Raw genomic sequence first — 25,802 nt, forward strand, 5'->3', positions numbered from 1 at the left:
GATGAAAATGACAAAATCAAATGAAGTACAATATTTGCTCAAAACTTGATGATTGAGGGATAAAATTCACAAACTTAATTGTAGACCTCAATCCGTCGTATCCGCAATAATTCTTGCCATTAATAAAAAAATAATTACAAATTGTGTGTAAAAAATTCAACCAGACATTAATGATTCGCAGTTTAACTTTCTATCGTTGATATCTGCTTGAACATTTTCAAACCTGTTTGCAACAGCAGAATGTAATGAGTTGAACGAATCTTCTTACTTCTGCATCAACTGAATCGATATTTGTCATAGAAAGATAGCGTATATACAATTTCTCTAGCTTTTAGTTGAAGCCAAAATGTTTTGGCCTTAGCAATAAGCCATTTCAATTACAATAAGAAAACAATCTGTTCTTCTAAAATCAAGGCCGCAAATTAAAAAAAAAAAAAAAAAACATTCTTCTCTAGAGCCCACTAAAACGAACAAACAAAACTGGCGAAGGTGACCTGACCGGAGGGTGCGAGCATAAAGTAAGGACAATAATATGAATGTGTGATCGACCAATGTAGTAAAGCTGCAGCCATCATCTAGTTAATGAAAAAAAAACAGTGTATTCTTTTTCCTTTTGCATTTATTTATTTGGTAATATAGTTTCTGTAAATGAAAATAATTTACTCTTACATGGTTGTGATTGTTATGTTATTATATATACAGAAGGTTAATTTTGTCGGTACAGCACATGTATGTTTTAAACTATATATCCCAGAGGGCATTCTTTTGAAGATTTTCTCGCACCAGATGACCAAGTTTTAAGCATATGAAATTAATTTTTTATAGGCTCTCGTAGAACTCAAATCCTTTATGATAATGTGGAAGCATAACACTTACCAACAATGAGTCCCTGAAGTAAATTGATTGCATAAACATCTTGATTTAGATGATAATACAAAAACTTATTAACTTGTAACTGTGTTTGGTCATATTAAAGCTCTAATATAATGTTAAAGAATAATCGCAACTTAAAAGTTTACATGATACTTTTCTTGAGAGCATGGGAAGTAATTTGTGCTCATGAGTACTCTCAACTTCTGACAAAGCTTTAGCTGTGACAAGCGAAAGCACTTTATTCCATTGGTCCTTTTATTTTGTAGTGAGAGCAAGTGTTTTATTCTCTCTTGAGAACAGCTTTTGATTTTGATGATAGGAAGTAAAGTACATGTACCAATTCATATTCTTGCAGCATCATTAATATAGATTAAGCACACTTTTGTGGAACCAGGACTAAAAAATACACAAAACTCAAGTTTGCTGCACAACCAGTAATAAATTAGTCCATCAGAAGATTCAGAACTGCTTTTTTCAAAATCTTCAGGTACGTTTGGCTGTAAAAGTTTGATTCATTTCTCCAAGTCTCTTTCATTTCTCCAAGTCCCTCTACCTAAGTTAGAAAGCTTTTTTTCATTTGCTTTTGATATTAATTATAATATATTTGAAAGTTTGATACATGTAGTTGAAATAAAATTTTTGATAGAAATAGGTGTTGTCGTTGCATGCGTTAGAGAATATAGATTATAATACAAAACTATTCGTATGCATCACCGAGCTTATAAAGATTATTCATGCGAATTGCTTAGAAAGATGTTATAAATGCATAATTCGGTGTACTGTTCATGCATTATGTGATTAATATTCTGTTTAATTGATTAATGTATCTTTAAGTAAAGTCATATCTGGCTTGTGTTGAAGCTAGGAAAGCAAAGATGAATCTGTATAATTTTTATGGACGTGTTATCGAATTGTGGAACGGATGGGAGCTTCGAGCAATGATCTTGCTGAGTCTCTCGCTGCAAATTTTCCTGACCATCACTGGCAGTCAACGAAAGTATACGGCCGGAATCTGGTTCGGGAAGTTTGTTTGGCTAGCATATTTGTCAGCAGGTTGGTTTGCAACTATTACTTTGGGTATTCTTGCTCGTAGCCAAGGGGGTTCAGAATCCAAAGGTACCACTTCAAATGCAAGTTTCATCCCGGCATTCTGGGCACCGATGCTCCTTGTGCACCTTGGAGGCCCTGACACTATTACTGCCTATTCACTAGAGGACAACGAATTGTGGTCGAGGCACTTGCTTCAGCTATTAACCCAACTAGCGGTGGCCTTTTATGTTTCGTTGAGGTCATGGTGGAGCAATGATCCGCTCATATATATAGTCATTCCCATCTTTGTGTTTGGAGTTATCAAATATGGAGAGAAGATTTGGGTTCTCTGGTGCGCAAGCTCCAGCAAGTTGATGGACTCAGCAAACAAAGCAGGCATACATGTACGAAGGCAAATATATCCGGAAATTTGCGCCACCAAAAGTTGGATGGTATTTTGCCACAACTTCATGAAAGTTTGATCACGGAACTGGGCACAGATCGCCTTGAGCAAATGTTGGGCATAGAAGGGGGCACAGAACGAGGCCTTGTTGATATTTCTTCCACAGAACAGGGCTTGAGGCGCTTTGTTGAAATGTTGGTCACAGAAGGGTTCGTGGATGTGATTGATGATATTTGGAGCAGTGAAGAAGAGAACGTGCGTCGCATTAATGAAATTTTGGGCACAGAAGGCTTTGATAAAATTTCGGGCTTTAATAACATAATATCAGAGGCCAAAAAGTTCCATAAGCTTGTTTCTTATTCCAAACATTGAAGGTACTATTTGCTGATTACACCGTTCCATTTCCTGTTCATAGGATCAGCTACGGTATCTTGCAGAGCAAGGATGCTGCTGGAGCATTCAAATTGATAGAAGTTGAGTTGGGGTTCATGTCCGATGTACTTTTCACCAAGGTGATGACAACCGATTGTCCGAGACGACGCATCATTCTCCGCTTCATCACCTTTCTGTCCTCTGTCTCTGCATTAGTAGCATTCTCATCAATGACCAGAAACTCGCATACCTATTCCAAAATTGATATTATTGTATCATACTTGTTGCTGTTCGGAGCTACTGTTCTGGAGATTTACTCGGCCATTTTGATGCTTTTCTCCGATTGGGGTATGCTTTGGCTTAGCGATCAAAGGAAGCCACTGGCGGATTCTATTTCTCGAGTTATTTGTTCTTCTCGGTTGCTATCGTTTTTTAGCAATAACAAAAAGTGGAAAGCATCTATAGCCCAGTATGAGCCAAAAAATTCTAGAGAGAGCCCATGTAAACACCTCCCAAAACTCTTTAGAACCGGCAACATTCAGAGCTGATCTTCAAACGTGTCTTAGATATGCGTTCAAGATGCAATTTCCCATCAGATCCATATGAGATATTGATGCAATTAAAACTTCTTCAGCTTCTTTTCATGATGTTCAGCCCAACCCCAGGTGGCTTATGTGATCCCAGAAGAGATTGCTGAGATGTATATTTTTAGAGATTCTAATAATTGCCCTTTTACTCCTTTTACCCAGACTTTCTTATTTTATTTTATTTCCTTTTTTGTATGTTATTTTAAGAGAAAAGGGAACAAAACAATTGAATTAATAAGAGCGAAGACAGTGTTGCAAGGGATTTTATTAAATCAGAATTCCCACAAATGCATTAAACTTACATACCTCAAAAGTAACTGCCCATTTTCCATTTCTTAGAGGACGATGTAAGAGATTGAGATTGCCCATATAAAGAGACTTGTTGGGAGGGGTACGATCAATTTCTTTCAAGACTGTATCCACCCTAACAAATGTATCATCATCACATTTCATTATGTATGCAGCTGAGACATTCTGAACCTGTATTCAGCATATTCAGAGATACCAAAACAACTAGATTCAGGAGATATAATTAAGTACACAGTCACAGATATCCTATTTAAAAGATTCAATGAAAGATGATCAATGAATAAAGTGTCACGACCCGAATCCTGGATCCGTGACCGGCACATAAGCAAGGTTCCCCTCCAAGGTTCCGTACTTATGCGAACCCAAACTTATATACAACTTATCCTTCAAAACTCAATCAGAGTTGTTCAACGCAGCGGTAATAACAAAACTAACTTTATAACATAATTCGATTGTCTTAATACAAGAGTTCATATATATTCATAGTTTTGGAGCACTAACTTGACATAAAAGGAAGGTACAAATTACAACCAAAAAGCAGGTTCGGAAGATTCAACAAAAGTGACCTGCTATCAAGCTATAAGCCTGAAAAGGATAAATAATGAGAGGGTGAGTTCAACAACTCAGTGAGTAGATAACGTTCAATATACACACACGAGGTAATACAGCAATGAGAATATATATACAATTATGGCTCTAGGTTCTTATTGGAAGGTTTCTCAAATAGGCCATAACAAGAAGATTATATGGTAAAGCTCGTCAGAAAATCAAAATGCAATGAGCATGAGGCTCCGTACTGTGGGATGATCAGTCCACACAGGTTGGTGACTCCCCCGACCAACTAGGGTTCAGATACTATGTGCACAAAGACTAACACTACCCTGTTAGCATGGGTATTCTGACTGACATACCATAGGTTCATAATCGTAATCAAACAAACATATTCATATCTCAAAGCTCAACTCATTACATCAATCAAATGAGGAGCTATCAATTCAGAAATCAATTCAAAATATATGTTGGTTCATATCAAGAATTCAAATTCAATAATTGATCATGCTTTATCATAACAAGGATAATAATCAGCATATATATTATCAAGAAGCATGACTCAATTCATATTAACAAATCAAATATTTATACTATTTCTCATGCATATGGAAAATTATCCACTCACCTGACTCAAAAGCAACAGCACTCAAAAGCAAACACCGAAGAAAATCCTACTGACGTCCCGCCGGTAGAATATCAGGATTATCTGAATACAAAGGAGACATATTCAAGAATGACTCAAAAGAAAATATAACCTATTTAATACACTTAACTAAGTGTGTATTCTGTAATCTTATATGTTTTTGAACTAACTAGTCAATTTTCTTAAAAACCCAAAATCTAACGGTTTTCCCGAAATCTAACCCATAATAAAAACAACTAATAAAATTGGTAATAATTCACTAAATAACCCTTAATTATTCATCAAAATAATCTGAAAAAGCTAGGATTACAGCTAGGGACTAATCTGAAATTTTTCCATATTTTTAAGGCCAAATTGTAACTTTTGTCAAATGGAGGACCAAACTGAAATTTGTCATAAATCCATGAATATACTGAAATTATGACCTCAATTAATCCTCAATTCTGTCCAGGATGTATCATTATGCTTCAGGGACCATTCTGGAAATTTACCAAATTTTTAGGGTCAAATTGTAATTTTTGTTAAATTGGAGGACCAAATTGAAAGTGTTAAATTATCTTATCTATACAGTAATTCTACCCATAATTTATATGTTATTCTGTTCAGAATCTCGGAATATGCTCCAGGGACCAGTTTGTAATTTTCCAAAGTTCGGGGACTAAACTGTAATTTTCGGAATTGAGGGACCAAATTGAATTTTTGTCATCTTCAACCTCCAATCCAGAATTTAACAGAAACCCCACTGTTCTCCCCTGATTTCTCACTCAAATTTCACCATTTAACCAAAACTCTAACTCAAAATCATCAAAATCTTCATAATCAACTAAATCATCAATTAAACACAACAATCAACCTCCATCATTCAATTTAATTCATCAATTTAAACCAAAACACAAATTCTCAAAACCCTAACATTCATCAAAATCAAATTAAAGCTTACTTAAAACATATTATACACATTAAACAACCTAAATCTTACCTTTTTAACTTATTTCCTCAAGTCCTTTCCTTTTTCCCTTATTTTCCCCTCTTTTCTCTTCTTCTTCTTCCTTCCTTCTCTCCTGCCGATTCTCTCTCAAAATTTTCAGATCTCTCTCTTTTTTTTTTTTCTATTTATATATCAACTATTTATCCAATTACTACTATACCACTCATTTAATTTATTCTTACATCTAAGCCTTTAAGGACTTTATTGTATTTTCCATTCATAAATTTCAAAACATTACATAAAGTGTAGACTTACCCCAAACTCACAAATAGCAATAGTTTTGAGAACCACAAGCTCATAGCGATCCATAAATGGCAAAATCACAATATCACCAAAGTAAGCTGCCTCTCTTTTTAGCACTGCATTCACCTCCTTCCTTGGATTCTGTGATTTCGTAAACGAGAACAAAGATAAATTAGAGTGTGACTGTTATAAAAATGGTAGCTAAGAAGAATGGCAAAAAAGAAAAATGAATAGTAAAAAAACATAATGCCACTTCCTCTGTTCCAAAACAACAGAACATCTTATAGAATGCACAATATTACATCAAGATGATTAAATAATTCAACAACTGAGACGCACATACAGGCTCACTTATGCACAATGAGCCCTAAACACATAATATGTACTTGATAGAAAGGCAAAATGACAACTCGCAGAATAACCACCCCTCTGAACTTTTGACCATGGACATAAATAAGGGAATAATGGATCATATTTTGGGATAAGAAGGAATAAGAATACTCCAAAGCATTTCCTCCAAAAAAAATAGAAAGGGTGCATAAATTGAGCAAACCTCACATGCATATGTCGTATATCAAGGGTATTTATGTGAGTGTCACCACACAAAGTTTCTTTGCAAGGCAAAATTTTAACCTAAGACTTAAACCAACACTACCCTATGTGAAGGTTTTGAGAAACCACCTTACTTATGAGGTGGAGATACGTTTTATTTATATAGAGCATGTATACATGTGTAGCTGGACTACTAAGAAGGAAAGAATCATAACATAAATACAATATATTACATTCCTATAATTATGAGCTAAGAATCAGGAGGGGATTCTGGAGTATCCTCAACACCCCCCCGCAAGGTAAGCATGGGATTAGAGCACATGCGTAACTTGGAGCGAAAGAATGTGAAGAGTGGCCTGGAAACACTCTTGGTAAAGACATCTGCAACTTGAAGAGTAGAAGGAACATGTTGAATGCGAATACGACCAGCGACCACAAGTTCTCGAAGGAAATGATAGTCAAGATCGATGTGCTTGGAGCGCTTGTGAGAGACTGGATTGGAGCTTAAAAAGATGGCACTTTTGTTGTCACAGAGAAGTAGCGGTCGATCTGGACGAGGGATGTGTAAATCATGCAGGAGATGATCTAACCATAAAACCTCCGCAGCAGTGGAAGCAAGGGCACGATACTCAGATTCACAGCTAGAGCGAGATACCGTAGGTTGCTTCTTGGCACTCCAGGAGACAAGGTTGTCGCCAAGATAGATGGAGTAACCAGAAATGGAGCGCCTAGTGTCAGGGCATCCAGCCCAATCAGCATCAGAGTAAGCAGTAATGGTAGCAGAAGAGGAGGTAGTGAATGAAAGGCCAAAGTGAAGAGTGCCTTTGACATACCGAAGGATGCGCTTTACAGCTTGAAAATGGTCATCAGTAGGAGCATGCAAGTATTGGCTAACGGAGTTGACAGAATGAGCAAGATCAGGACGAGTGATGGTCAAGTATTGCAGAGCACCAACAAGAGAACGGTACAGAGTGATATCTGCAAACGGAGAACCAGCGGAAGAAAGATGTTGAGCGACAACCATAGGAGTGGATACCGGTTTGCAATCAAGGAGTTGAGCTCTCGTAAGAATGTCGCGAGCATACTTGGTCTGACTGAGAAAGAGTCCTGTCGAGGTAGAGGTGGCTTCGAGACCAAGAAAGTAGCTGAGAGAACCTAAGTCCTTGGTGGCGAATTCTGAGTGAAGCTGTTGAATGAAGCTGTTGAGAAGAGAGTTATTGTTGCCAGTGAGGATAATATCATCAACATAGAGTAAGAGATAAATGATTTGTTGTTGACGATGCAGAACAAATAAGGAGGTATCAGCACGACTGCATGTAAAACCAAGTTTCAAAAGAAACGAGCTGAATCGTTGAAACCAAGCACGCGGAGCCTGCTTGAGGCCATAAAGAGCCTTCTTGAGTTTGCAAACATGCTGAGGAAAGCGAGGATCAACATATCCAGGAGGCTGCTCCATATAAACATGTTCCTGCAAAATACCATGAAGAAAAGCATTTTTAACATCAAGTTGGCGAAGAGGCCAACCATGAGTGATTGCTAGTGACAACACTACACGAACAGTGGAAGCTTTGACTACTGGACTGAAGGTATCAGTGTAGTCAAGACCAGGGAGTTGAGTGTAGCCTTTGGCAACAAGACGGGCCTTGAGTCGGTCAATAGAGCCATCAGACTGATATTTTGTACGAAAAACCCATTTGGAACCCACAATGTTTGTGTTGGGAGGTCGAGGAACAAGATCCCAAGTGCAATTTTCACGGAGAGCATTGAGTTCTTCATCCATAGCAGCGAGCCATGCAGGGTTTTTGGCAGCAGTCTTGAATCCACGGGGCTCAGATGTAGTAAGGAGGGCATGTAAGAGACCCGAGACATGTTGACTCAGATAAGTGGGGTAACGTGGCCGAAAAATGCCTGCTTTAGCTCGAGTGACCATCGGGTGAGAGGATGAAGCAACAGACTGATCATGAGGATGAGTTGGAGTGTCAGAATGTAATGGAGCATGTGTTTGAGGACCAGGGGCTTCAGAAGAAGCTGGGATGTTCTGTATGGAAGACATCTGATCAGTAGAAACCTGCATAGGCTCAAGTAAAGAGTCAGAACAGAGACGACATGCATGCGACTGAGACCGAGAATGAGGATTAGATTGAGGAACTGTGGGCAATGGGGCAGTAGATAATGGTGGGTCATGGGCGTGTACGAGCTCATTAAAACTGGAAAAATCTAAGGATGTAGGAGGCTGTGCGATAGAGTTAGGTATTAGTGGAAAATTGAGTTCATCAAATTTGGCATGGGGCGTGACATAGATCTTGGAGGTAACAGGGTCTAGACAACGATAACCTTTATAGGAAGGACTGTAACCCAAGAATATGCATGGAATGCTGCGTGGAGAAAATTTGTTAGCAGCATAATCACGTAAACATGGATAAACTCTACAACCAAAAGGATGAAAATTGATGTAAAGAGGAGCTTTACCATGTAAAATCTCAAAGGGAGAAAGACCTCCAAGAAGTTGGGTAGGCAACCGATTGATGATGTAAGTCGCTGTACTAAAAGCGTCAACCCAATAATAAGTGGGTACTCGTGAATGAAATAAGAGTGCAAGGCCCATTTCAGTCACATGGCGATGCTTGCGCTCAGCCCGTCCATTTTGAGAAGGAGTATAGGGGCAAGACTTTTGGTGTTGAATACCAGAGGAGCGGAGCTGAGATTGAAAACGGTTGCTGCAAAACTCAGCACCACCATCACTCTGAAAAATTTTAATTTTGCAAGAGTATTGATTTTCTACAAAGGTCTGATATTGAAGAAAAATATCAATAAAATCAGATTTAAATCTCATTGGGTAGAGCCATGTAAAACGAGAGTGATCATCGACAAATATCACGTAATATGCAAAACCCATTTTTGATTTAATAGGAGCTGGGCCCCAGATGTCGCAATGAATAAGACCTAAAATAGAGTTGGATCGAGTATTATTAGTAGAAAATGGAAGCTTATGACTTTTTGCAATCTGACATGTAGCACAAATAGCCGGATTAGGCAAAATAGAAGTAAGGGATAAATGCCCTTTTTTATTTAATAAAGAAATAATAGAGTGATTAACATGACCAAGACGCGCATGCCATAAATCATACGATGCTGTAAGGGCAGATTTATTTAGGACAGAAATGAAAGCAGCATTGCCTCGCTCTAGTACATAGAGACCGTCATCACATCTTCCGGTTGCCACCACCGTTCTTGTGATCTTGTTCTGAATAATAAAAGAAGAGTCAATAAATGTGACCAGAAAAGGAAAGTCTTTAGTCAATTTACTAATGGACAAAAGATTTTTTGTGAGATGTGGTACCAATAAAACATCAAGCAATTTTAAATTTGGAGAGGGTTGAGAGGTACCCGTATGGGTGATGGAAAGAGGAGCCCCATTTCCCACAATAACCTTATCCTTACCAACATATTGCTCGGAGGAGATCAGTGCAGTCGAATCTGGCGTCATGTGAGCAGAGGCACCGGTGTCAAGGTACCAATCTGAGGTGGAGCCAGGAAAGGTTTCAGCAATGTGCGCTGATGGCTCTACACGATCATATCGATTCTGACATCGATCAGCAGTGTGGCCCTCTGTTTTGCAGATTTGGCAGCGTGGATTATAAGAGCGGCGAGATCTATTATTCCCAAATGAATGACCACCGAAGTTGCTAGAGGAGGAGCCATTTGTGCTGCCATGTGAGCCACCTCTGTGGCGACGATTTCCTGTGGGACGAAAATTTCCACCACGAAAGTGTCCTCTGTTCATTGTGGCTGTGAACGCTGCAGAAGAGAGAGTGGGAGTTTCAAGTGATTTTTGAAACAAATCAAAACTTTCAGCCAGAGGGACCAAATCATGAAATGAAGGCAGAGATGTAAGAGCCATCTGTATGGAGGAGAAGGAAGCAAACTCAGTGCCAAGAGCACGGAGAAACCAATGAGATTTATCAACTTCATCAACTGGTCGTCCGATTGCCACTAATTGATCACAAAGGCCTTTGAATGCACGGGCAAAGTCAGCAATGGAGCGGTTTCCTTTCTTCATGAGTTGAAGTTCATCCTTTAGGCGAATCTCTCGAGTTTTAGATCTATGGCTGAACACACGTTCAAGAGCAAGCCAGACATCCCGAGAGGTTGCAAGACCAACAGCAGCTGCCATGGCTTCTTCTGTGAGAGATGACAACAATAGGCTTAAGATCCGTTGGTCCTTGAGTTTCCATTCAAGGAATTCAGGGTTGACAGTAAAGGTACCGTCTGTGGTGGTGATTCTTTCAGATGGTTGCTGAAGAGAACCATCAATGAAACCAATGCAACCTTGGCATTGAAGGAGAGGAATGAGCTGGCTTTTCCAGAGCAAAAAATTTGTGGCTGAGAGCTTAATGGTGATCATGTGAACCATGGTATTGAAAGAGAGAGGCTCTGCCATGAGGAAGAAGGGAGGAAGGAATTTTTTTGCTTGTTTTGGAATTTAACCTAGAAGAGCTCTGATACCATGTGAAGGTTTTGAGAAACCACCTTACTTATGAGGTGGAGATACGTTTTATTTATATAGAGCATGTATACATGTGTAGCTGGACTACTAAGAAGGAAAGAATCATAACATAAATACAATATATTACATTCCTATAATTATGAGCTAAGAATCAGGAGGGGATTCTGGAGTATCCTCAACACCCTAGCCTGTGGCTACATCTGCAGAGGTTGAAGGGTAACTAGAGATTGATCCTAGCATCCAAGTTCTCTTGACTTGTAAAGTTATTTTGAGTGCTTTAATCATCAATGAGGGGGGGGGGGGGTTAAGGCTGCTAAATGTGTCAGTGGTCCCTCAACTATTGCTCAATTTCAAAATCTATTAGTGCAATTACAATTTTCTTTGAGATTTTAATGCAGTGCTTTGATCCCAACTTTCCAACAACTTTTTTCTGATGTAGCCAAACAACTACTAGCATGTATATATTTTTTTAATTTCACTTTTTCAATGATATTTTTTTTAAAAAAATGTTAGCAAGCAGAAACATAAATTGGATAAAAAGACCGCGCACTACACTTTTGAAGTTGAAATAATACATTAGAAAATTTGATGGTTGAGGAATCCTTCTGAAATCATGGAATAATTAAGTGACTGTTGATACAGTTAAACACTCCTTCAAAATAAATAAATCAATGTGGAGATCTTACCAGTGCAACAACGAAACGAGCAACTACATTTGAAGACTTGATTACAGATGATTGCATCCAAGTTTTTCTAACTGCCATGCGTTCTGCAAAGTGATTTGTAGCTGATAGGATCCCAATAAAAAGTTGAAGGGGACTCTTTGGTAAAGGATGAGCTTTCCACTTCTCTGACATTTCCAATACTCGCTGAGGAGAGAAGCTTGGATGAGAGCTGGGCAGAGAAGTTGCAAAAACTGAATGAACATCTACGTCTCCTTTGATTGCTAATCCTGTTGCATCTTCGAGGGTAAATCCCTAAAGGCAAAGAAAAAATTTTAGGAAAGTATTTTGAGTTTAATTTTAATAGAAAAGAATTGATCCTCTCTTTGAATATGTACTTAAACAAAACATAATACCACTGTAACAAACATGACTGTTAAGAACAGGAACCTCAAAAATCTACAGATAGACCATAACAAAGAAATCCAGTGGAAAGAAAAGGGAATCAAGAAAAGGAATCACAGACTTAAAATGATGGCAAACAGTGATAAGCTTAGTTCCTGGAAATATTCATAGAAAAAATGCAAATCTCACAAACAATTTGAAAGCACTGTTTTTCCATAGTGAGTGGATGGAACCACTAGAAAGACCATTGAGCATCAGACATGCAAATATATGTCCCAAATCCAGAAGGCCAAGGTTCACCATTTGAGTTAGAGAATCAGGAAAAAACTGTCAAAGGGAATAACAATCACTTTTTTTCTCATCTATATCAACATACCGGACGATATGGAAATGAGGTCACATGCCGCCCCCCAACAGTAATATTGTATCCATCAACACCAGCACGCAAGGTCAGGATAAACAATCCGCCCTCCACAAAAGGAAATGGCCATGTCACTTCAGGTTTCTGTTCACGCCCTATAAATCTCTTGAACCATGAGGCTGTCTTGGACTCTTTTGAATCTACATTATCATCACGCATCCATTTCTCACACCTCACATGTTCATCAACTGTCAAACATATGCATTAGAAAAACTTTCAATTTAATTATTTAAAATAGAGTGACATAAGCAGTTTTAGCTTTTGTCCCTATTTCTAATTGAATTGTATAAAAAAATAATAAAAGCAACAATATCTCTCTCACCTCACACAACAGCTGGTGTGAAGAAAAGTGTCTAGAGAATATCCAAAACTTTTAAACATCAATTCCTGGGACTTGAGCCTCATTCAAATACCTCAAGTCATTTCTTGAATTCTTCAATATATGCTTATATGCGAAGCCATGTTTCGTTGGCCCCAACCCGTCACAAGGTGAATTTAAATCCAACTTGGGAAAATTCTTTACATCTACTTAATTTCCAGCATATAATGGGGAATGCTATTTGTGGTTTTGGCACCCATGAAAAGAAGAAAATAAATTATTTCTTTAATACATGTATACACTAAATAATTATCTTTCCAAGTTGCATTTGACTTAACGTACATAAGCAAACAAGGAAAACAAGTTAATTAACACAATTAAGAAAACAAGTTAAATCTTACCCAGCATATCCTCATCTTTCTTTTGCTGGGCTGATAAATTATCATTTAAAGTTACTAAAAAGAAATTAATAAGTAAAAAACAACAGTTTTTTATTTATTATTATAAATATCCCAAGTTTAACCGTAATATATACAACGTGTAAAATAGATCTTTCAACATTTTATTAAAATATTTTAATATCAGTATATAAAAATAATTTAAAATATTACAAAAATTAATTTAAAATAAAAAAATAAGAATCCGACCTAGCTTCCATGGTAAATTGGATGACTAAACCTAGTTCTAGATTTTGAAAATTCCATGATTTATCCATTAAAGACTCTCGGTTTTCTTCTGTTTTGGGTGATGTTTTCTTCTGTCATACCCTTCAAGAAGCAAATTTCATGGTCGATTCCCTTGCAAAACCAGGGGTGAATAGAATGGGGGAGTTTATGGCCTGGAAAACAGTTACCGATAATAGAGACAGGTTTTCCCATGCTGGATTTAATTTTCATAGCACTGTGATTTAATTTCTTTTTTTTTTCCCTTTGATTTCCAATTATGAACTATGCCTAAAAGGCAAGTCGGGTTTGAAATAGGCTACCTCGTTTTTTTGTGCTTAAATTAGTGAAAAACATTTTAAATAATCAGTTGATACAGAATTTGGTTAATTTATAATTTTAAAAATAAAAAAGTTAATATATATATATATATATATATATATATATATATATATATATATCATGCTGTTCAAATATATATGACTAGTGATATATATAGTTGTTTAATAAATTTTGTTTTGTTTTGAAGGACAATTAAGTTATTTAAGTACTGTAAAGAATAAAATAACCAATTTTATTTCTGATCTATTTAATAATGATTAATTAATGTATCATAAAAAAACTATATTACCTTAAAAAAATTATTTGATTTCATTACACCGTCATTGCTATATCGAATATATAGATAAACCATGCCTTTTAGTGTTCCTTACTAGATTTAATACCCGCGCTTCACAGCAGGTAATCTTTGGAGACGTGGAAATTCATAAGAGTAAAAGTGATTTTTGCTAGATATGACCTCCTCTAGGGTCTGAGTAATTGGACTGAGTCAACTCAAGTCAGTTTTTTATTGTTCACAACAAAGCTTTTTCAAGTTTATTTCATAAATCAGTCATGAATTTAAACAACTCTAAAAAATAATTAGGTTTTTTAACCAACATTTAATGAATTTTAAGGATAAACATGCGCACTATTTAAAGCTGAATTAATTTTTTTATATATAAATTTATATATAAAGCAATATATATATATATATACCATTAAGTAAATGGTGACCGAATAAAAAGAAAGATTATAAAAAGTAACTAAGAAAGAGGAGAAAAAACAAAAGACCAAACTAATTAGTCCTGTTAAAGATACATTAAAAAGATCATGAGATCTGTGTAACTAAAATCTTTAACCAAAAAGTCAGATGCTGAAAGGTAGAAATGACTTAAATTAGGTGGCACAAACAATCACTCCCGTAATCCTAAGAAGATTATTATTTCACCACCTTACCACCTGGTGGAACCGCTTCGATCTTTCTGTAAGCAACACCATTTTGTTGGCAACTTTGATGGCAACTGGGGTGGGTATGATCAACTTTGCGTCTTCAGTAGTACTGTATATCGCACACCATTTTGTTCCAAAGCATTCAAATTAAGCACAATTCTTCTCCTTCATCTCTCGCTCGGCTTTCGTCTAAGCTTATTGCCCTTTTATGCTTCCATCTCTGCTTGTTCAGCTGCTTTAATGGTAACTTTGCACCTAGCCTTCTCCAACTCTGTATTGGCAAGAGCTGCCTCTCCTGCGAGCTTGGCTACCTTAAATTTATGAACCTCGTCAATTTTCTATAGATTGAGTTCAGTAGAGCCTGGATCAAGAACATTCAGCATCCAAATATTTGAACCAATTTAAAAAACATGTTTTTGTTAATGGTTCATTAAGTTATGGTGTCTCGTATCATTTTCATTATAATCTATCAATTAAGTTCCTTCCTGACATTCAACAGCCAACTGAGTCCATGTTCACATGCAGGCTTGAGTTCAATGACAACTAATTTCTTTCAAATTTTTGGTGCAATTGATGATGAAATAAAATACTTTTTTGAAGATTTCAGGCAAACAATGACCAAGGAGTTTGAAATAATAAATATTGGTGTAATGTCCTACTATTTAGAGATTGACATCAAATAAGAAAAATATAGAATCTTTGTGAATCAAGAGAAGTTTTCAAGGGAGGTTATCAAGAAGTTCAAGATGAAGAATTGTGCAAAAATGAATACTTTAGCTGAGTTTGGAATATAGATGTTAAAGAATAATGAAGGGGAGACAATAAAGTCTACAATATTTAAAAGCCTAGTTGGGAGTTTGAGATATTTAACATGTACCCGTCCAAATATTTTTTTTGTAGTAAGACTTATAAGTAGGTTTATAGAGACACTTATTATGATACACTTCAAAGTTTTGAAGCAAACTCTTCGGTATATCAAAGGTATTGTTAATTTTAGCTTATTCTATGGTTATTCTAATAGCTTTAAACTTGTGGGTTATATTGATAGCAATTCAGCTGGAGATATGGATGATAGAAAGAACACTACAAGTTTTGTTTTCTACAATGGGAGTTATAGCATTCACACAAAGTTTAAAGAAGCAATCTGTAGTCACTTTGTCAACATGTGAAACTGGAGATATAGCTACTATATCATGTGTTTGTCATTCTATATGACTAAGGAGATTATTGAAGGAATTGCGAATGTCACAAAAGAAACCTATTGAAATTTATGTGGATAACTCATCAGGCATTACATCAGTAAGGAATCTAATATTTCATGATAGAAAGAAGCATATTGATATAAGATTTCATTATCTAAAATATTGCATTGCAAATAAAGAAGTTAAAGTCAAGTATATGAAGACTTAAAACCAAATCACGAATATTTTCATAATACTACTCGAATATGATATTTTTTCCAAAATGAGAGACATATTGGGAGTTATAAGAAAATCAAATTTAAAAGGAGATGTTAAAAGTAAACTAGATTTTAGTTTTTCTAAAGAATAGAGGAGCTGGTTGACTAATTGAATTAAATGAATTGGTCAAATGGTTAAGTCGGCATAATGCTTTTCTTATTCATATAAGTTTTTTTCCATTGTAAATTTAATTTTTTTTATAATCTAGGACTTTATGCCTATATATGAGGTATTATTAATTAATATAGAGAGTGAAATAAAAAAGAAAAACACTTCAATAAAATTAACCTTCCTTTTATTTTTATTCTTCTTCTTTAGTTTTGTTCTTGACTTTTTAATATTGCATTGCTTAGGTGATCTTATACCACACTTGTTTTATTTCCAACATAATACGCCCAAGTAGCTAACTTAAACAAAGAAACCTAACCAACATGTCAAAAGGAAGAATGGAAGCCGTTAAAGATCTAATAAACTGAAAAAAGAAAAAGGAAAAAGCAAACTCATCAATCTTTCATAAAAAAAATAACAAACCACAAAGACATAGATAAAACAAGACCAAAGAGAAAAATATTGGAGCAACGAAACAGAAATCATGAGGAAGCAAGCAAGAAAAGAAAAGAAAAGAAAAGAAGAAAAACTGAATAAGGAAAGCTGCAACACACACACACACTCTCTAAATCAAGCAAGAAAAACTACAGCTACCAAACCTGAAAAAGTAAAGGACAAATGATGAACATCAAAGCTAGCATGAAGAAGAAGCAGAGTCATGTACTATCACAGCTTATAAAATGACAACACACTCATTGACAATAATACGAAAGAGGTCTAGTTCTTGGAAAAAACAAAAACCTCGTGGCAAAACCATCATGGAAAATAAATTATTAATACTCTTAGTTAAAGTTAAACTATAACTAAAAAAGCTCAATTTTAGTGCAGTACAGTAAAAGCTGAGCTGTTTTTTTTTTTTTTTAGTTTTTTTTTCTTTGTTTTTTTTTAATTGAGATGTCTTTTTTTTTCATTTTTTTTAAACTTTTAACTTTTTGCTTTTTGCTTTTTTTTAAGTGTTTTTTTCTTCATTTTTTCTTTGTTTTTTTTTAATGGATATTTTTACATTTTGTTTTGTTAATGTTAAATTTTTTTTGTATCTCAAACTTTTATAACATGCATTCCGGGTTTAACGGGTTAACCTAGATTTTTTTTTTCTATTTTATCTTTTTAATTATTTTTTTTGTTTAATTTATTTTGTTAAATTAATTATGGGTTAACCTGGTTTCATAGGTTAACCAAATTAATTATGAGTTAACCCGTCAATTTTGTTTTTTCTATGCAGTTATTAAACTTTCATGACGCGAATCCCAGGTTTGACGGGTTAACCCAATTAATTCAATTTTATTTTTTTTTTACTTTTTGCTTTTCTTTTTCTTCATTTTTTCTTTGTTTTTTTTAATGGATATTTTTTTTAAATTTTTTTTGTTAATGTTAAATTTTTTTTCTATCTCAAACTTTTATAACATGCATTCCAGGTTTAACGGGTTAATTCAGATTTATTTTTCTGGTTTTTTTTTTAATTAATTTTTTCATTTTCACAGCAAAACACTGATTCCTTAGATGGTTTTTTTTTTTTTTTAATTTTTAAGTTGTCTTAGTTTTTTTAGCTTTTTTTTTCTTTTTTTTTTTTATGTTTTTTGGGATTTTTTTTTTGCTTCTTCCTTTGTTTTTTTTTTAACAATTTTTTTTTGTTTAATTTAGTTTATTAATGTTTTAATTTTTTTATTTAGTGGTCAGACTTTCATAACACGTTTACCGGATTTAATGGGTTAACTTGGTTTGACAAGTTAAAATATAATTTTTTTTTTGCTTTTTATTCTTTTTATTAATTTTTTTCTTCTAGTTTAGTTTGTTAATGTTAAATTTCTTTATATTTAGTTATTAGACTTTCATGACACATTTCCCGAGTTTCACGAGTTAACCTGATTTCATGGGTGAACCCAGTTAATTCCAGGTTGACCCGTCAATTTTTATTATTATTATTTTCATAAATTTTTTTGTTTAACTTAGTTTGTTAAAGTTAATTTTTTTTTATTTAGTTATCAGACTTTCATGACACAGATCTTGGGTTTAAAGGCTTAGCATGGTTTGACGAGTTAACCCGGATTTGTTTTTGTTTAGTTTAGTTTGTTAATGTTCACTTTTTTTTTTTATTTAGTTACCAGACATTCATGACACGGATCCCGGGTTTAATGGGTTAACTTGGTTTGACGAGTTAACCTGAAAATTTTTTTGTTTTTTTTTTTTGTTTTTTAATTATTTTTTTCATTTAGTTTAGTTTGTTAATGTTAAATTTCTTTCTATTTAGTATTTTTTTTTCTTCTTAGAGGTTTTTTTTCTTTTTAATTAATTTTATTAATTAATTTAGTTTATTAATATTAAAATTTTTTTCTAAGTAGTTTTCAGCTGATGCCTTTTTTTTTTTTTTTTATGCCTTTGACTGTGGACTGCACAGTGCAGTCCACAGTGAAAAGGCTGATGCTTTTTTTTTTTTTAATTAATTTTTTCTGTTTAATTTAAATTGTTAATGTTAAATTGTTTTCTATTTAGTTATCAAACTTTCATTACATGGATTCCGAATTTGACAGGTTAACCTGGTTTGACGAGTTAGCCCAGTTAATTATGGGTTAACCCATTAATTTATTATTATTATTTATTTTAATTATCAAACTTTCATGATGCGAATTCAAGGTATGACGGGTTAACCTGGTTTGAAGGGTTAACCCAATTAATTCATATTTTTTTTTCATTAGTTTTTTTTTCTTCCTGTTGGTTTTTTTTTAACTAATCTATTTAATTATCATACTTTTATGACACGACCTTGCAATTAGACCCACGTCCAATGCTATTGGATCTGATATTGTAGTCTAGACACTTTTATGCTAAGGGTTAACCCAAGTTTAATGTTATTATTATTATTATAAACATTACTCTTGAATCAGGCGATGCAACCAAAACTGAGACTCTTGGATATAACTTTACAAAAAAACCTAATACTTGTTGTAACCCATTTTTGGGTCCCCGCAAAAAATAAAATAAATAGCCAAAGAAGGTTAGAAAAATAACAGGAGGCAGAAGCGCTCGAAAAATGGTCAGAAAATTGGTCAAGGAGTATAAAGATACAAAGATTGGATTTTTGACAATATATTCTTGAAGGATGAGAACCCTATTGAGAAGGAAATTTTGAATTTTGAGGAGAGAAGCCCAAATTTGGATGTTTATGGGTTTAATTGATTTTTTAATTGGATTTTATAGGGGATTTGATTGAAAGAAAAATTGATTTTTAAGTCAATTTGGGCTTTAAATTGAAGAAATTTAAGTTCTGGGGCCAAATTATAATTTTTAGGATGTTATTAAGTCAAATCAGGGGCTTGATTGCATAAATATTGAAGTTTAATGGCCAATTAGGGGTTTAATTGTGAAAATCCGAAACCAGGGACTAATTTGGAAAAGGCGCAAAGATAGGGGGGCTGTTTGGAATTGATTGAGGGGCCTAATTGAAGAAATTGGAAGTTTATTGATAAATTGAGGGCTAAATTGCATAATTTAGAGGCCAAGGACCAAAGTGGAAAAGGCGGCCAACTTGGCGGACAAGACCGAAATTGGCAGGGACACAATTGAAAGGAACAAAAATAATTGGGGGACTGATGTGAACGTTGGCGCATTTCTGGCGCCACATTTAAATGAAACGGCGCGTTTTCTCCAAAACGACGCCGTTTCATGCGTTTTTTTTTTTTTTTAAAAAAAAAGACCAAACGGTGCCGTTTTGAATGGCACTGTTTCTCTTCTTCTTCCCCCTCGCAGGCGTAGCAGAGGAGAGGAAAACCGGGGTTTTTGTCCCCGCCTCTCTCCTCACGTGCCATGGCCCGACACTCCACACCTTGGGACCCCCGAAACCGAAGCCACTGGCCGACCACCCGCCGCGCCACCGAACCCGAGAGAAGCACCTTGGCAGCGGCGCCTGCCGACCGACCGACCAGCACGCCTCGTTCCCCCATGCATGCCCCGATATGCCTATAAATAGAGAAGAAGCAGAGTGAGAAAGGAGAGGAGGAACGAAAAAGAGGGACCCGAAAGAAAGACAAAAAACCGAGACAGTGAGAGAGAGAGAGACCGAAAGAGAGAGAAACCACAAAACTTACGAAACAGTGACCGAAAACCCATGGTTTGAAAAGCTTGGGGTAGTTGAAACCGAGAGGGGACATCCAGAAGTTGAAGCAGAAGCGAGCGAACCGAAGGTGTGGTCTCGGTCCACTTGGAAACCACTGTGAGCTAAGCCGCTGCCACCGCCGCCACCGCAGCCCCCGCCAGCAAGCCGCCGTCTCCGCTGCGCCAGGTACGCCATTCTGACCCCCCTGCATTTTCTGTTGAAGGCTGGCATAGGTTGGCCTCCTGCATGCAGAATCGTTCTGCATGCAGGAGGCATACGGGGGGGAAAATAATTCCCTCCCCCGTTCATTTCTTTTTCTTCTGTTGGGCTAGACAGGGTCTGGCCCAGTGATAGGCGGGTCTGGGCCGGTCCGGCCCAGATCAAGACAAGATGTTGTTGGGCCGAGTCTGGCCCAACATTTTTGGGGCTGGAGTCCGGCCCAGTTAGTTGGGCCGGCCCAGCCCACTTGATATTAATATTATATTATATTATTATATTATGCATGTGGATGTATATATATATATATATATATATTTAAAAAAAAATAATAAAAAAATAAAAAAAATTTCTGAAAAGTAAAAAAAATATATTGTTGTTTTTTATATACATTGATTTGCATTTTTTTTTTATACTATGGGAATATAATTTCAGTGTTTAAAGACACCCGTTTTCGTCAAAAAAAAATGTTTTCTTGCGTGTTGCATACGGCCAATACTCTAACATGATTTTGAATTTTCTTTTTTATATACAAAAAATATTGGAAGCTTTGAAGGTGTGTTTTCGCATAGATTTCTTAAACACAAATCATTTTCTTGCATTTGTGGATTTTTACAACATGTTTGTAAAACTCCAAAGGGTATTGGCCAATATTCCAAACACTATAAAAAATCTTATTTTGGGAGGAGAAGTTGTGGTTATTGTTCACCGCTAATGTTTGGAAGAAGAAATCCTTAAAAGGACGAACATCCAAAATATTATTGGGAGTAATAAATCAGCGCACATGTTTGAAAGAAGCTTTGGTTGCAATTGAGGACATTTCAAAATTTTAATTTTTTTTTTACTCCACGGTTTACGAGTCGTGAAAGTATAAAATTGTTTTTTTTAAGAGTTGTGAATTTTTTTTTCTTTCTTTTCCGGGCGATTTACGAGTTGACGGGATTAGAAAACACCAACACCATAGACTATAGAGCAAACCAAACACCAAGCAGTTTACCTTAGGTAGGGCGTACTAGGGGTGCTAGTACCTTCCCTTTACGCAACCAGTCCCTTGCCTTAGAATCTCTGAAAGACCAGTTAGGGTTCCTAGTGACCAAATACTAGGTGGCGACTCCAAAGAACCAAATCATTAGAACACCACAAAAATCGCCAGCCGATGTCGCGCCTTATAATTTTTTTTATTTTTTTGTGGGGGTGTGACAATACTTTTAAATCTTGGCTATTTTTGAAATGCAAAACATAATTGACCCGCGGCATCACGCGGGGCATGTAACTAGTATCAACTAAACCAGATCACTTTTCCAGTCGAGCACTACAATATATTGCCAAAAATAAAGCACTGCCAACTTTCCATCCTTCTCCATACATGAAAATCCTTCATGTCACTTGGCTGTGTGTCGCCATTATCATCTTGAAACACTTTCACCATCAAGGTTCATCACCACCATGATGGTTTTGTCGATGTAGACCCCAACAACTACACCCTCATCACACGTTAATTAATCATTATCATGTATCCCATGGAAAAAATATAGTTTGAAAACCTGACCAGTCCTCGACGGTCCATCCGCGACCTGATGTTAATTGATACAGTCATAAAATAAAAAGAAAGGATAAAAATCAGTTTTGTTTGTAGGTTTGGGCAACAACTCGCTAGAAGTCATGAGAAATTGAAATACTGTGTAAATACACAGTAAAAGCTATCACATGTTTCATTGTTTTTAAGAGCACAATTAGCTTCTTCTTCTTCTTCTTTTTTTTTTTAAAATTTTAATTTAATTTAATATAAATATATATCCATCCTCTCCTGTCAAGCAACAACGTTATCTAAAATTTATAGCTGAGGTAAGAAGGTAACCAAAAGAGTCTAAACCAAAAGAGTCTAAACCAAAAGAGTGACAGGAAAAGCAACTTGGTAGCCCTTAATTAAAATGCTTTTATTTTCTGCTTTTACTTTTGGGATGACCCCATATGCCATGAAGCTTTCTTCTTTATTCACAAGATAAAGAAATAGAAAGAGGAATAACGTTACACTCCAAGCTTGCTCATCTCCAGTAATTCTTTTTGATTACCTCCGCTATGAATTTTAGATGACGTTTGTTGCTTGACAGAACAGGAAGGGATTTGTGCTCATGAGAATCATAAACTGAAAGCCTTATATTCCATTTCTCATTTTAATTCTTAATGATGATTCTTATATACAGAGTAGTTAAAAAGTATCTTAACGTTTTAGCTTGTGCAGAGAGCAAAGTGTTTTATTCTTTCCTGAGAATAACCTTTGATTTCATGATAAAAAGCAAAGCGCAGTGACCAATTACCATTCAAGTTGGTAGCGCAACAATAATTAGCTTGTGCAGAGAGCGAGCGGTTTGTGGCACGAGGGACTAGATACACAAAATCCCACCTCAAGTACTGCTCTTTGCATTCAGATACATTTTGGCTGTAAATTAAGGTATGCGTTGCATGCGTCTCCCTTTCGTTTCTTCATTTCTCTCCAAGTCTCTGAGCTTAAATTTGAAAGTTGTTTTCTTCCTTGTGCAGTATTATATTTGAAAGTCCATTGATGGTAGAAATTAATTGGTCTTGCATGTGCTAGGGAATGTAATATAAAATTATTCTTAAGCATCATCCACCTAATTTATGAAATAATTCCTTGTAATGTCTCATGAACTGTTTTACATATAGTACTTTAAACTAAAGCATGATTTGGATTATGCAGAACAATTCTTAGTCCTTTCTCTCTCAATATATTATGCAGAACAATTCTTAGACATTTCTCACTCAAATGAATTCTTAGTCCTTTCTCTCTCAATATAATATATATTTCGATTATGCACGTGATTATTAGCTGGTATTTTGTTTAATTGATTAGTATATATATCTTTAAGTAAACTTCATGTCTGGCTTATAATGAAGGGGAGCAAACATGGATGTGTATAGTTTACCTGGACGTGTTGTCGCATTGTGGAACGACTGGCAGCTTCGCTCAATGATTTTGCTAAGTCTCTGGCTGCAAATTTTCCTCACCATCACAGGCAGTCGACGAAAGTATACAGCTGGAATCTGGCTTGGGACGATGGTTTGGCTAGCATATACGTCAGCTGACCCGTTGGCAACTCTTTCATTAGGTACAATTACTCGTAATCAAGGGGGATCGAATTGTACCACTACAAATGAAAGCATCACCCCGGCATTTTGGTCATCGATGCTCCTTGTCCACCTTGGTGGCCCTTACACCTTTACTGCCTATGCAGTAGAGGACAACGAACTGTGGTCGAGGCACGTGCTTCAGCTATTAACGCAACTTTCGATGTCCTTTTATGCATCATTGAGGTCATGGTGGAGCAAGGATCCTCTCAGATATTTAGCCATTCCTATCTTTATTGCCGGAATCATGAAATATGGGGAGAGGGTTTTGGTTCTTTGGTTAGCAAGCTCCAACAAGTTTAGAGAGTCCGCAAACGAAGAAAGGAAGCTTCTACGAGAGCAATTAGATAACAAAATTCCACGCGATGACTTCGATAACATGGATGCAACAAGGTGCGATAGAGTTTTGGAATTTGATCGCATAAGACCAGAGGCAAAACATCTCCATGAAGCTCATTTCTTATTCCGAACTTTGAAGTTACTATATGGAGATTACCTTGTTACATATCCAACTCATATGAGCAGCTATAATATCTTGAAGAGGAAGTCTGCTGCCAAAGCATTCGAGTTGATAGGAGTGGAGTTGGGTTTCATGTTTGATGTCCTTTTCACCAAGGCGATGACTGGGGTTGGCTGGCGGCCTCGCCTCTTTCTCCGCTCCATCAACTTTCTACTCTCTGCCTCTGCACTACTTGCATTCTGGATAATGGCCAGAAACTCCAAAGCCTATTCCGAAATTGATATCACTATATCATACTTGTTGCTAGGAGGAGCTATTGTTCTTGATATTTACTCAGTCATTTGGATGCTTCTCTCTGATTGGACTATGCTTTGGCTTAGCAAGAAAAGGGAGCCATTGGCGAAGTCTATTTGTCAATTTATCTATTCTTCTCGGTGGCTGTCGTCTCTTATTCATAAAAAAAGGTGGAAAGAATCTATGAACCAACATGCCATACATAAGCATAATGAGCAAAGTGGACCAATGGGAAATCTTATCAGCAAGGGTCACAACTTTCGGAGATGGAAAGAGGATGTAGATGGTTATTTAAAGGAATTGATCTTCGAACGTCTCTTAGATATGCGTTCAAGATACAGTCGCCCAGATGGTCAAAGGATGATTTTGGCAGAGAGAGGTGATCATGCACTCGGAAATTATAACAGATGCTCCGAAAAATTTGGTTGGTCTGTGGTTGATATAGACTTTCATGAAAGCTTCCTATTATGGCACATTGCCACTTGGTTTTGTCACGTAGGCCATACTGAATCTCCTCTTGTTAAAGTAAGCAGATCTTTAGCTAGTTACATGTTGTATCTTCGGAGTGATATGCCGTTTATGCTACCTAAAGAGATGGGTGAAGCAAAGTACATGTCAACCAGCGTCGAAGCCACTTTTCAAGTTGAAGAGGGACAAACGGAAGGGTCAGTGCTATCTGATGGTCGCAGCCTCGCCAGTGCATTGGACTTGCTGGAGACAGAGGATGGGTGGTCAGATGAAACAAAATGGGAAATGATATCTCAAGTGTGGGTGGAGATGCTAACTTTTGCTGCGATTCATTGTGGATGGAAAGAGCATGCAAAAGCACTTAGTCAAGGAGGAGAGCTGCTTACTTTTGTGGCCGTTCTTATGTCTCATCTTGGCATAAATGAGCAGTGTATCTACAAGTAAATAATTACTTGGTACCTTGCATATGTTATTATTCCTTCTTCTTTTTTTCATTTGTTTATTTTGATAATAAGATTTTTACATGTTTGTGATTGATACGTTATTATATGTACAAAGGGTTTGAACTCTCGGTTTCTTAAATTATCATGTTTATATATTATTTATATGACAACACGTTAATTAGTTCAAAAGATATCCTTACTCTTAAGACAAAATCCATGTTCATATATTATTTATATGATAACACGTTAGTTCAAAGATATCCTTTGTCTTAAGACAAAATTAAAAAAACAGAAGAATAAGAAGAAGTCGTCAGTAA

General features: G+C 36.0%; 2 protein-coding genes and 1 long non-coding RNA gene across 3 annotated transcripts; 1 reads left to right on the plus strand and 2 right to left on the minus strand.

Annotated features, from left to right (window-relative positions):
- Positions 1–3,521: 3,521 nt before the first annotated feature.
- On the minus strand, positions 3,522–20,652 carry LOC118058485 (hydroxyproline O-galactosyltransferase GALT2). The gene is made up of 7 exons (XM_035071188.2): positions 20,450–20,652; positions 14,806–14,908; positions 13,267–13,291; positions 12,502–12,734; positions 11,745–12,035; positions 6,012–6,140; positions 3,522–3,744 (listed from the first exon to the last, which is right to left on the minus strand). Exons 1-7 carry the CDS (start codon positions 20,650–20,652, stop codon positions 3,532–3,534), a joined length of 1,197 nt encoding a protein of 398 aa, XP_034927079.2. The 3' UTR covers positions 3,522–3,531.
- On the minus strand, positions 3,993–5,854 carry LOC140955657 (uncharacterized). Its single transcript, XR_012170035.1, has 3 exons — positions 5,748–5,854; positions 4,751–4,831; positions 3,993–4,158 (listed from the first exon to the last, which is right to left on the minus strand). It is a non-coding gene; the product is annotated as an uncharacterized lncRNA (long non-coding RNA).
- A 2,185-nt stretch (positions 20,653–22,837) lies between the features above and the next one.
- On the plus strand, positions 22,838–25,577 carry LOC118058466 (uncharacterized). Its single transcript, XM_035071169.2, has 2 exons — positions 22,838–23,125; positions 23,590–25,577. Exon 2 carries the CDS (start codon positions 23,600–23,602, stop codon positions 25,484–25,486), a length of 1,887 nt encoding a protein of 628 aa, XP_034927060.1. The 5' UTR covers positions 22,838–23,125; positions 23,590–23,599; the 3' UTR covers positions 25,487–25,577.
- The last annotated feature ends 225 nt before the right edge of the window (positions 25,578–25,802 follow it).

This window comes from Populus alba, chromosome 6 (assembly GCF_005239225.2).
Source record: "Populus alba chromosome 6, ASM523922v2, whole genome shotgun sequence".
Lineage (NCBI taxonomy): Eukaryota > Viridiplantae > Streptophyta > Magnoliopsida > Malpighiales > Salicaceae > Populus > Populus alba.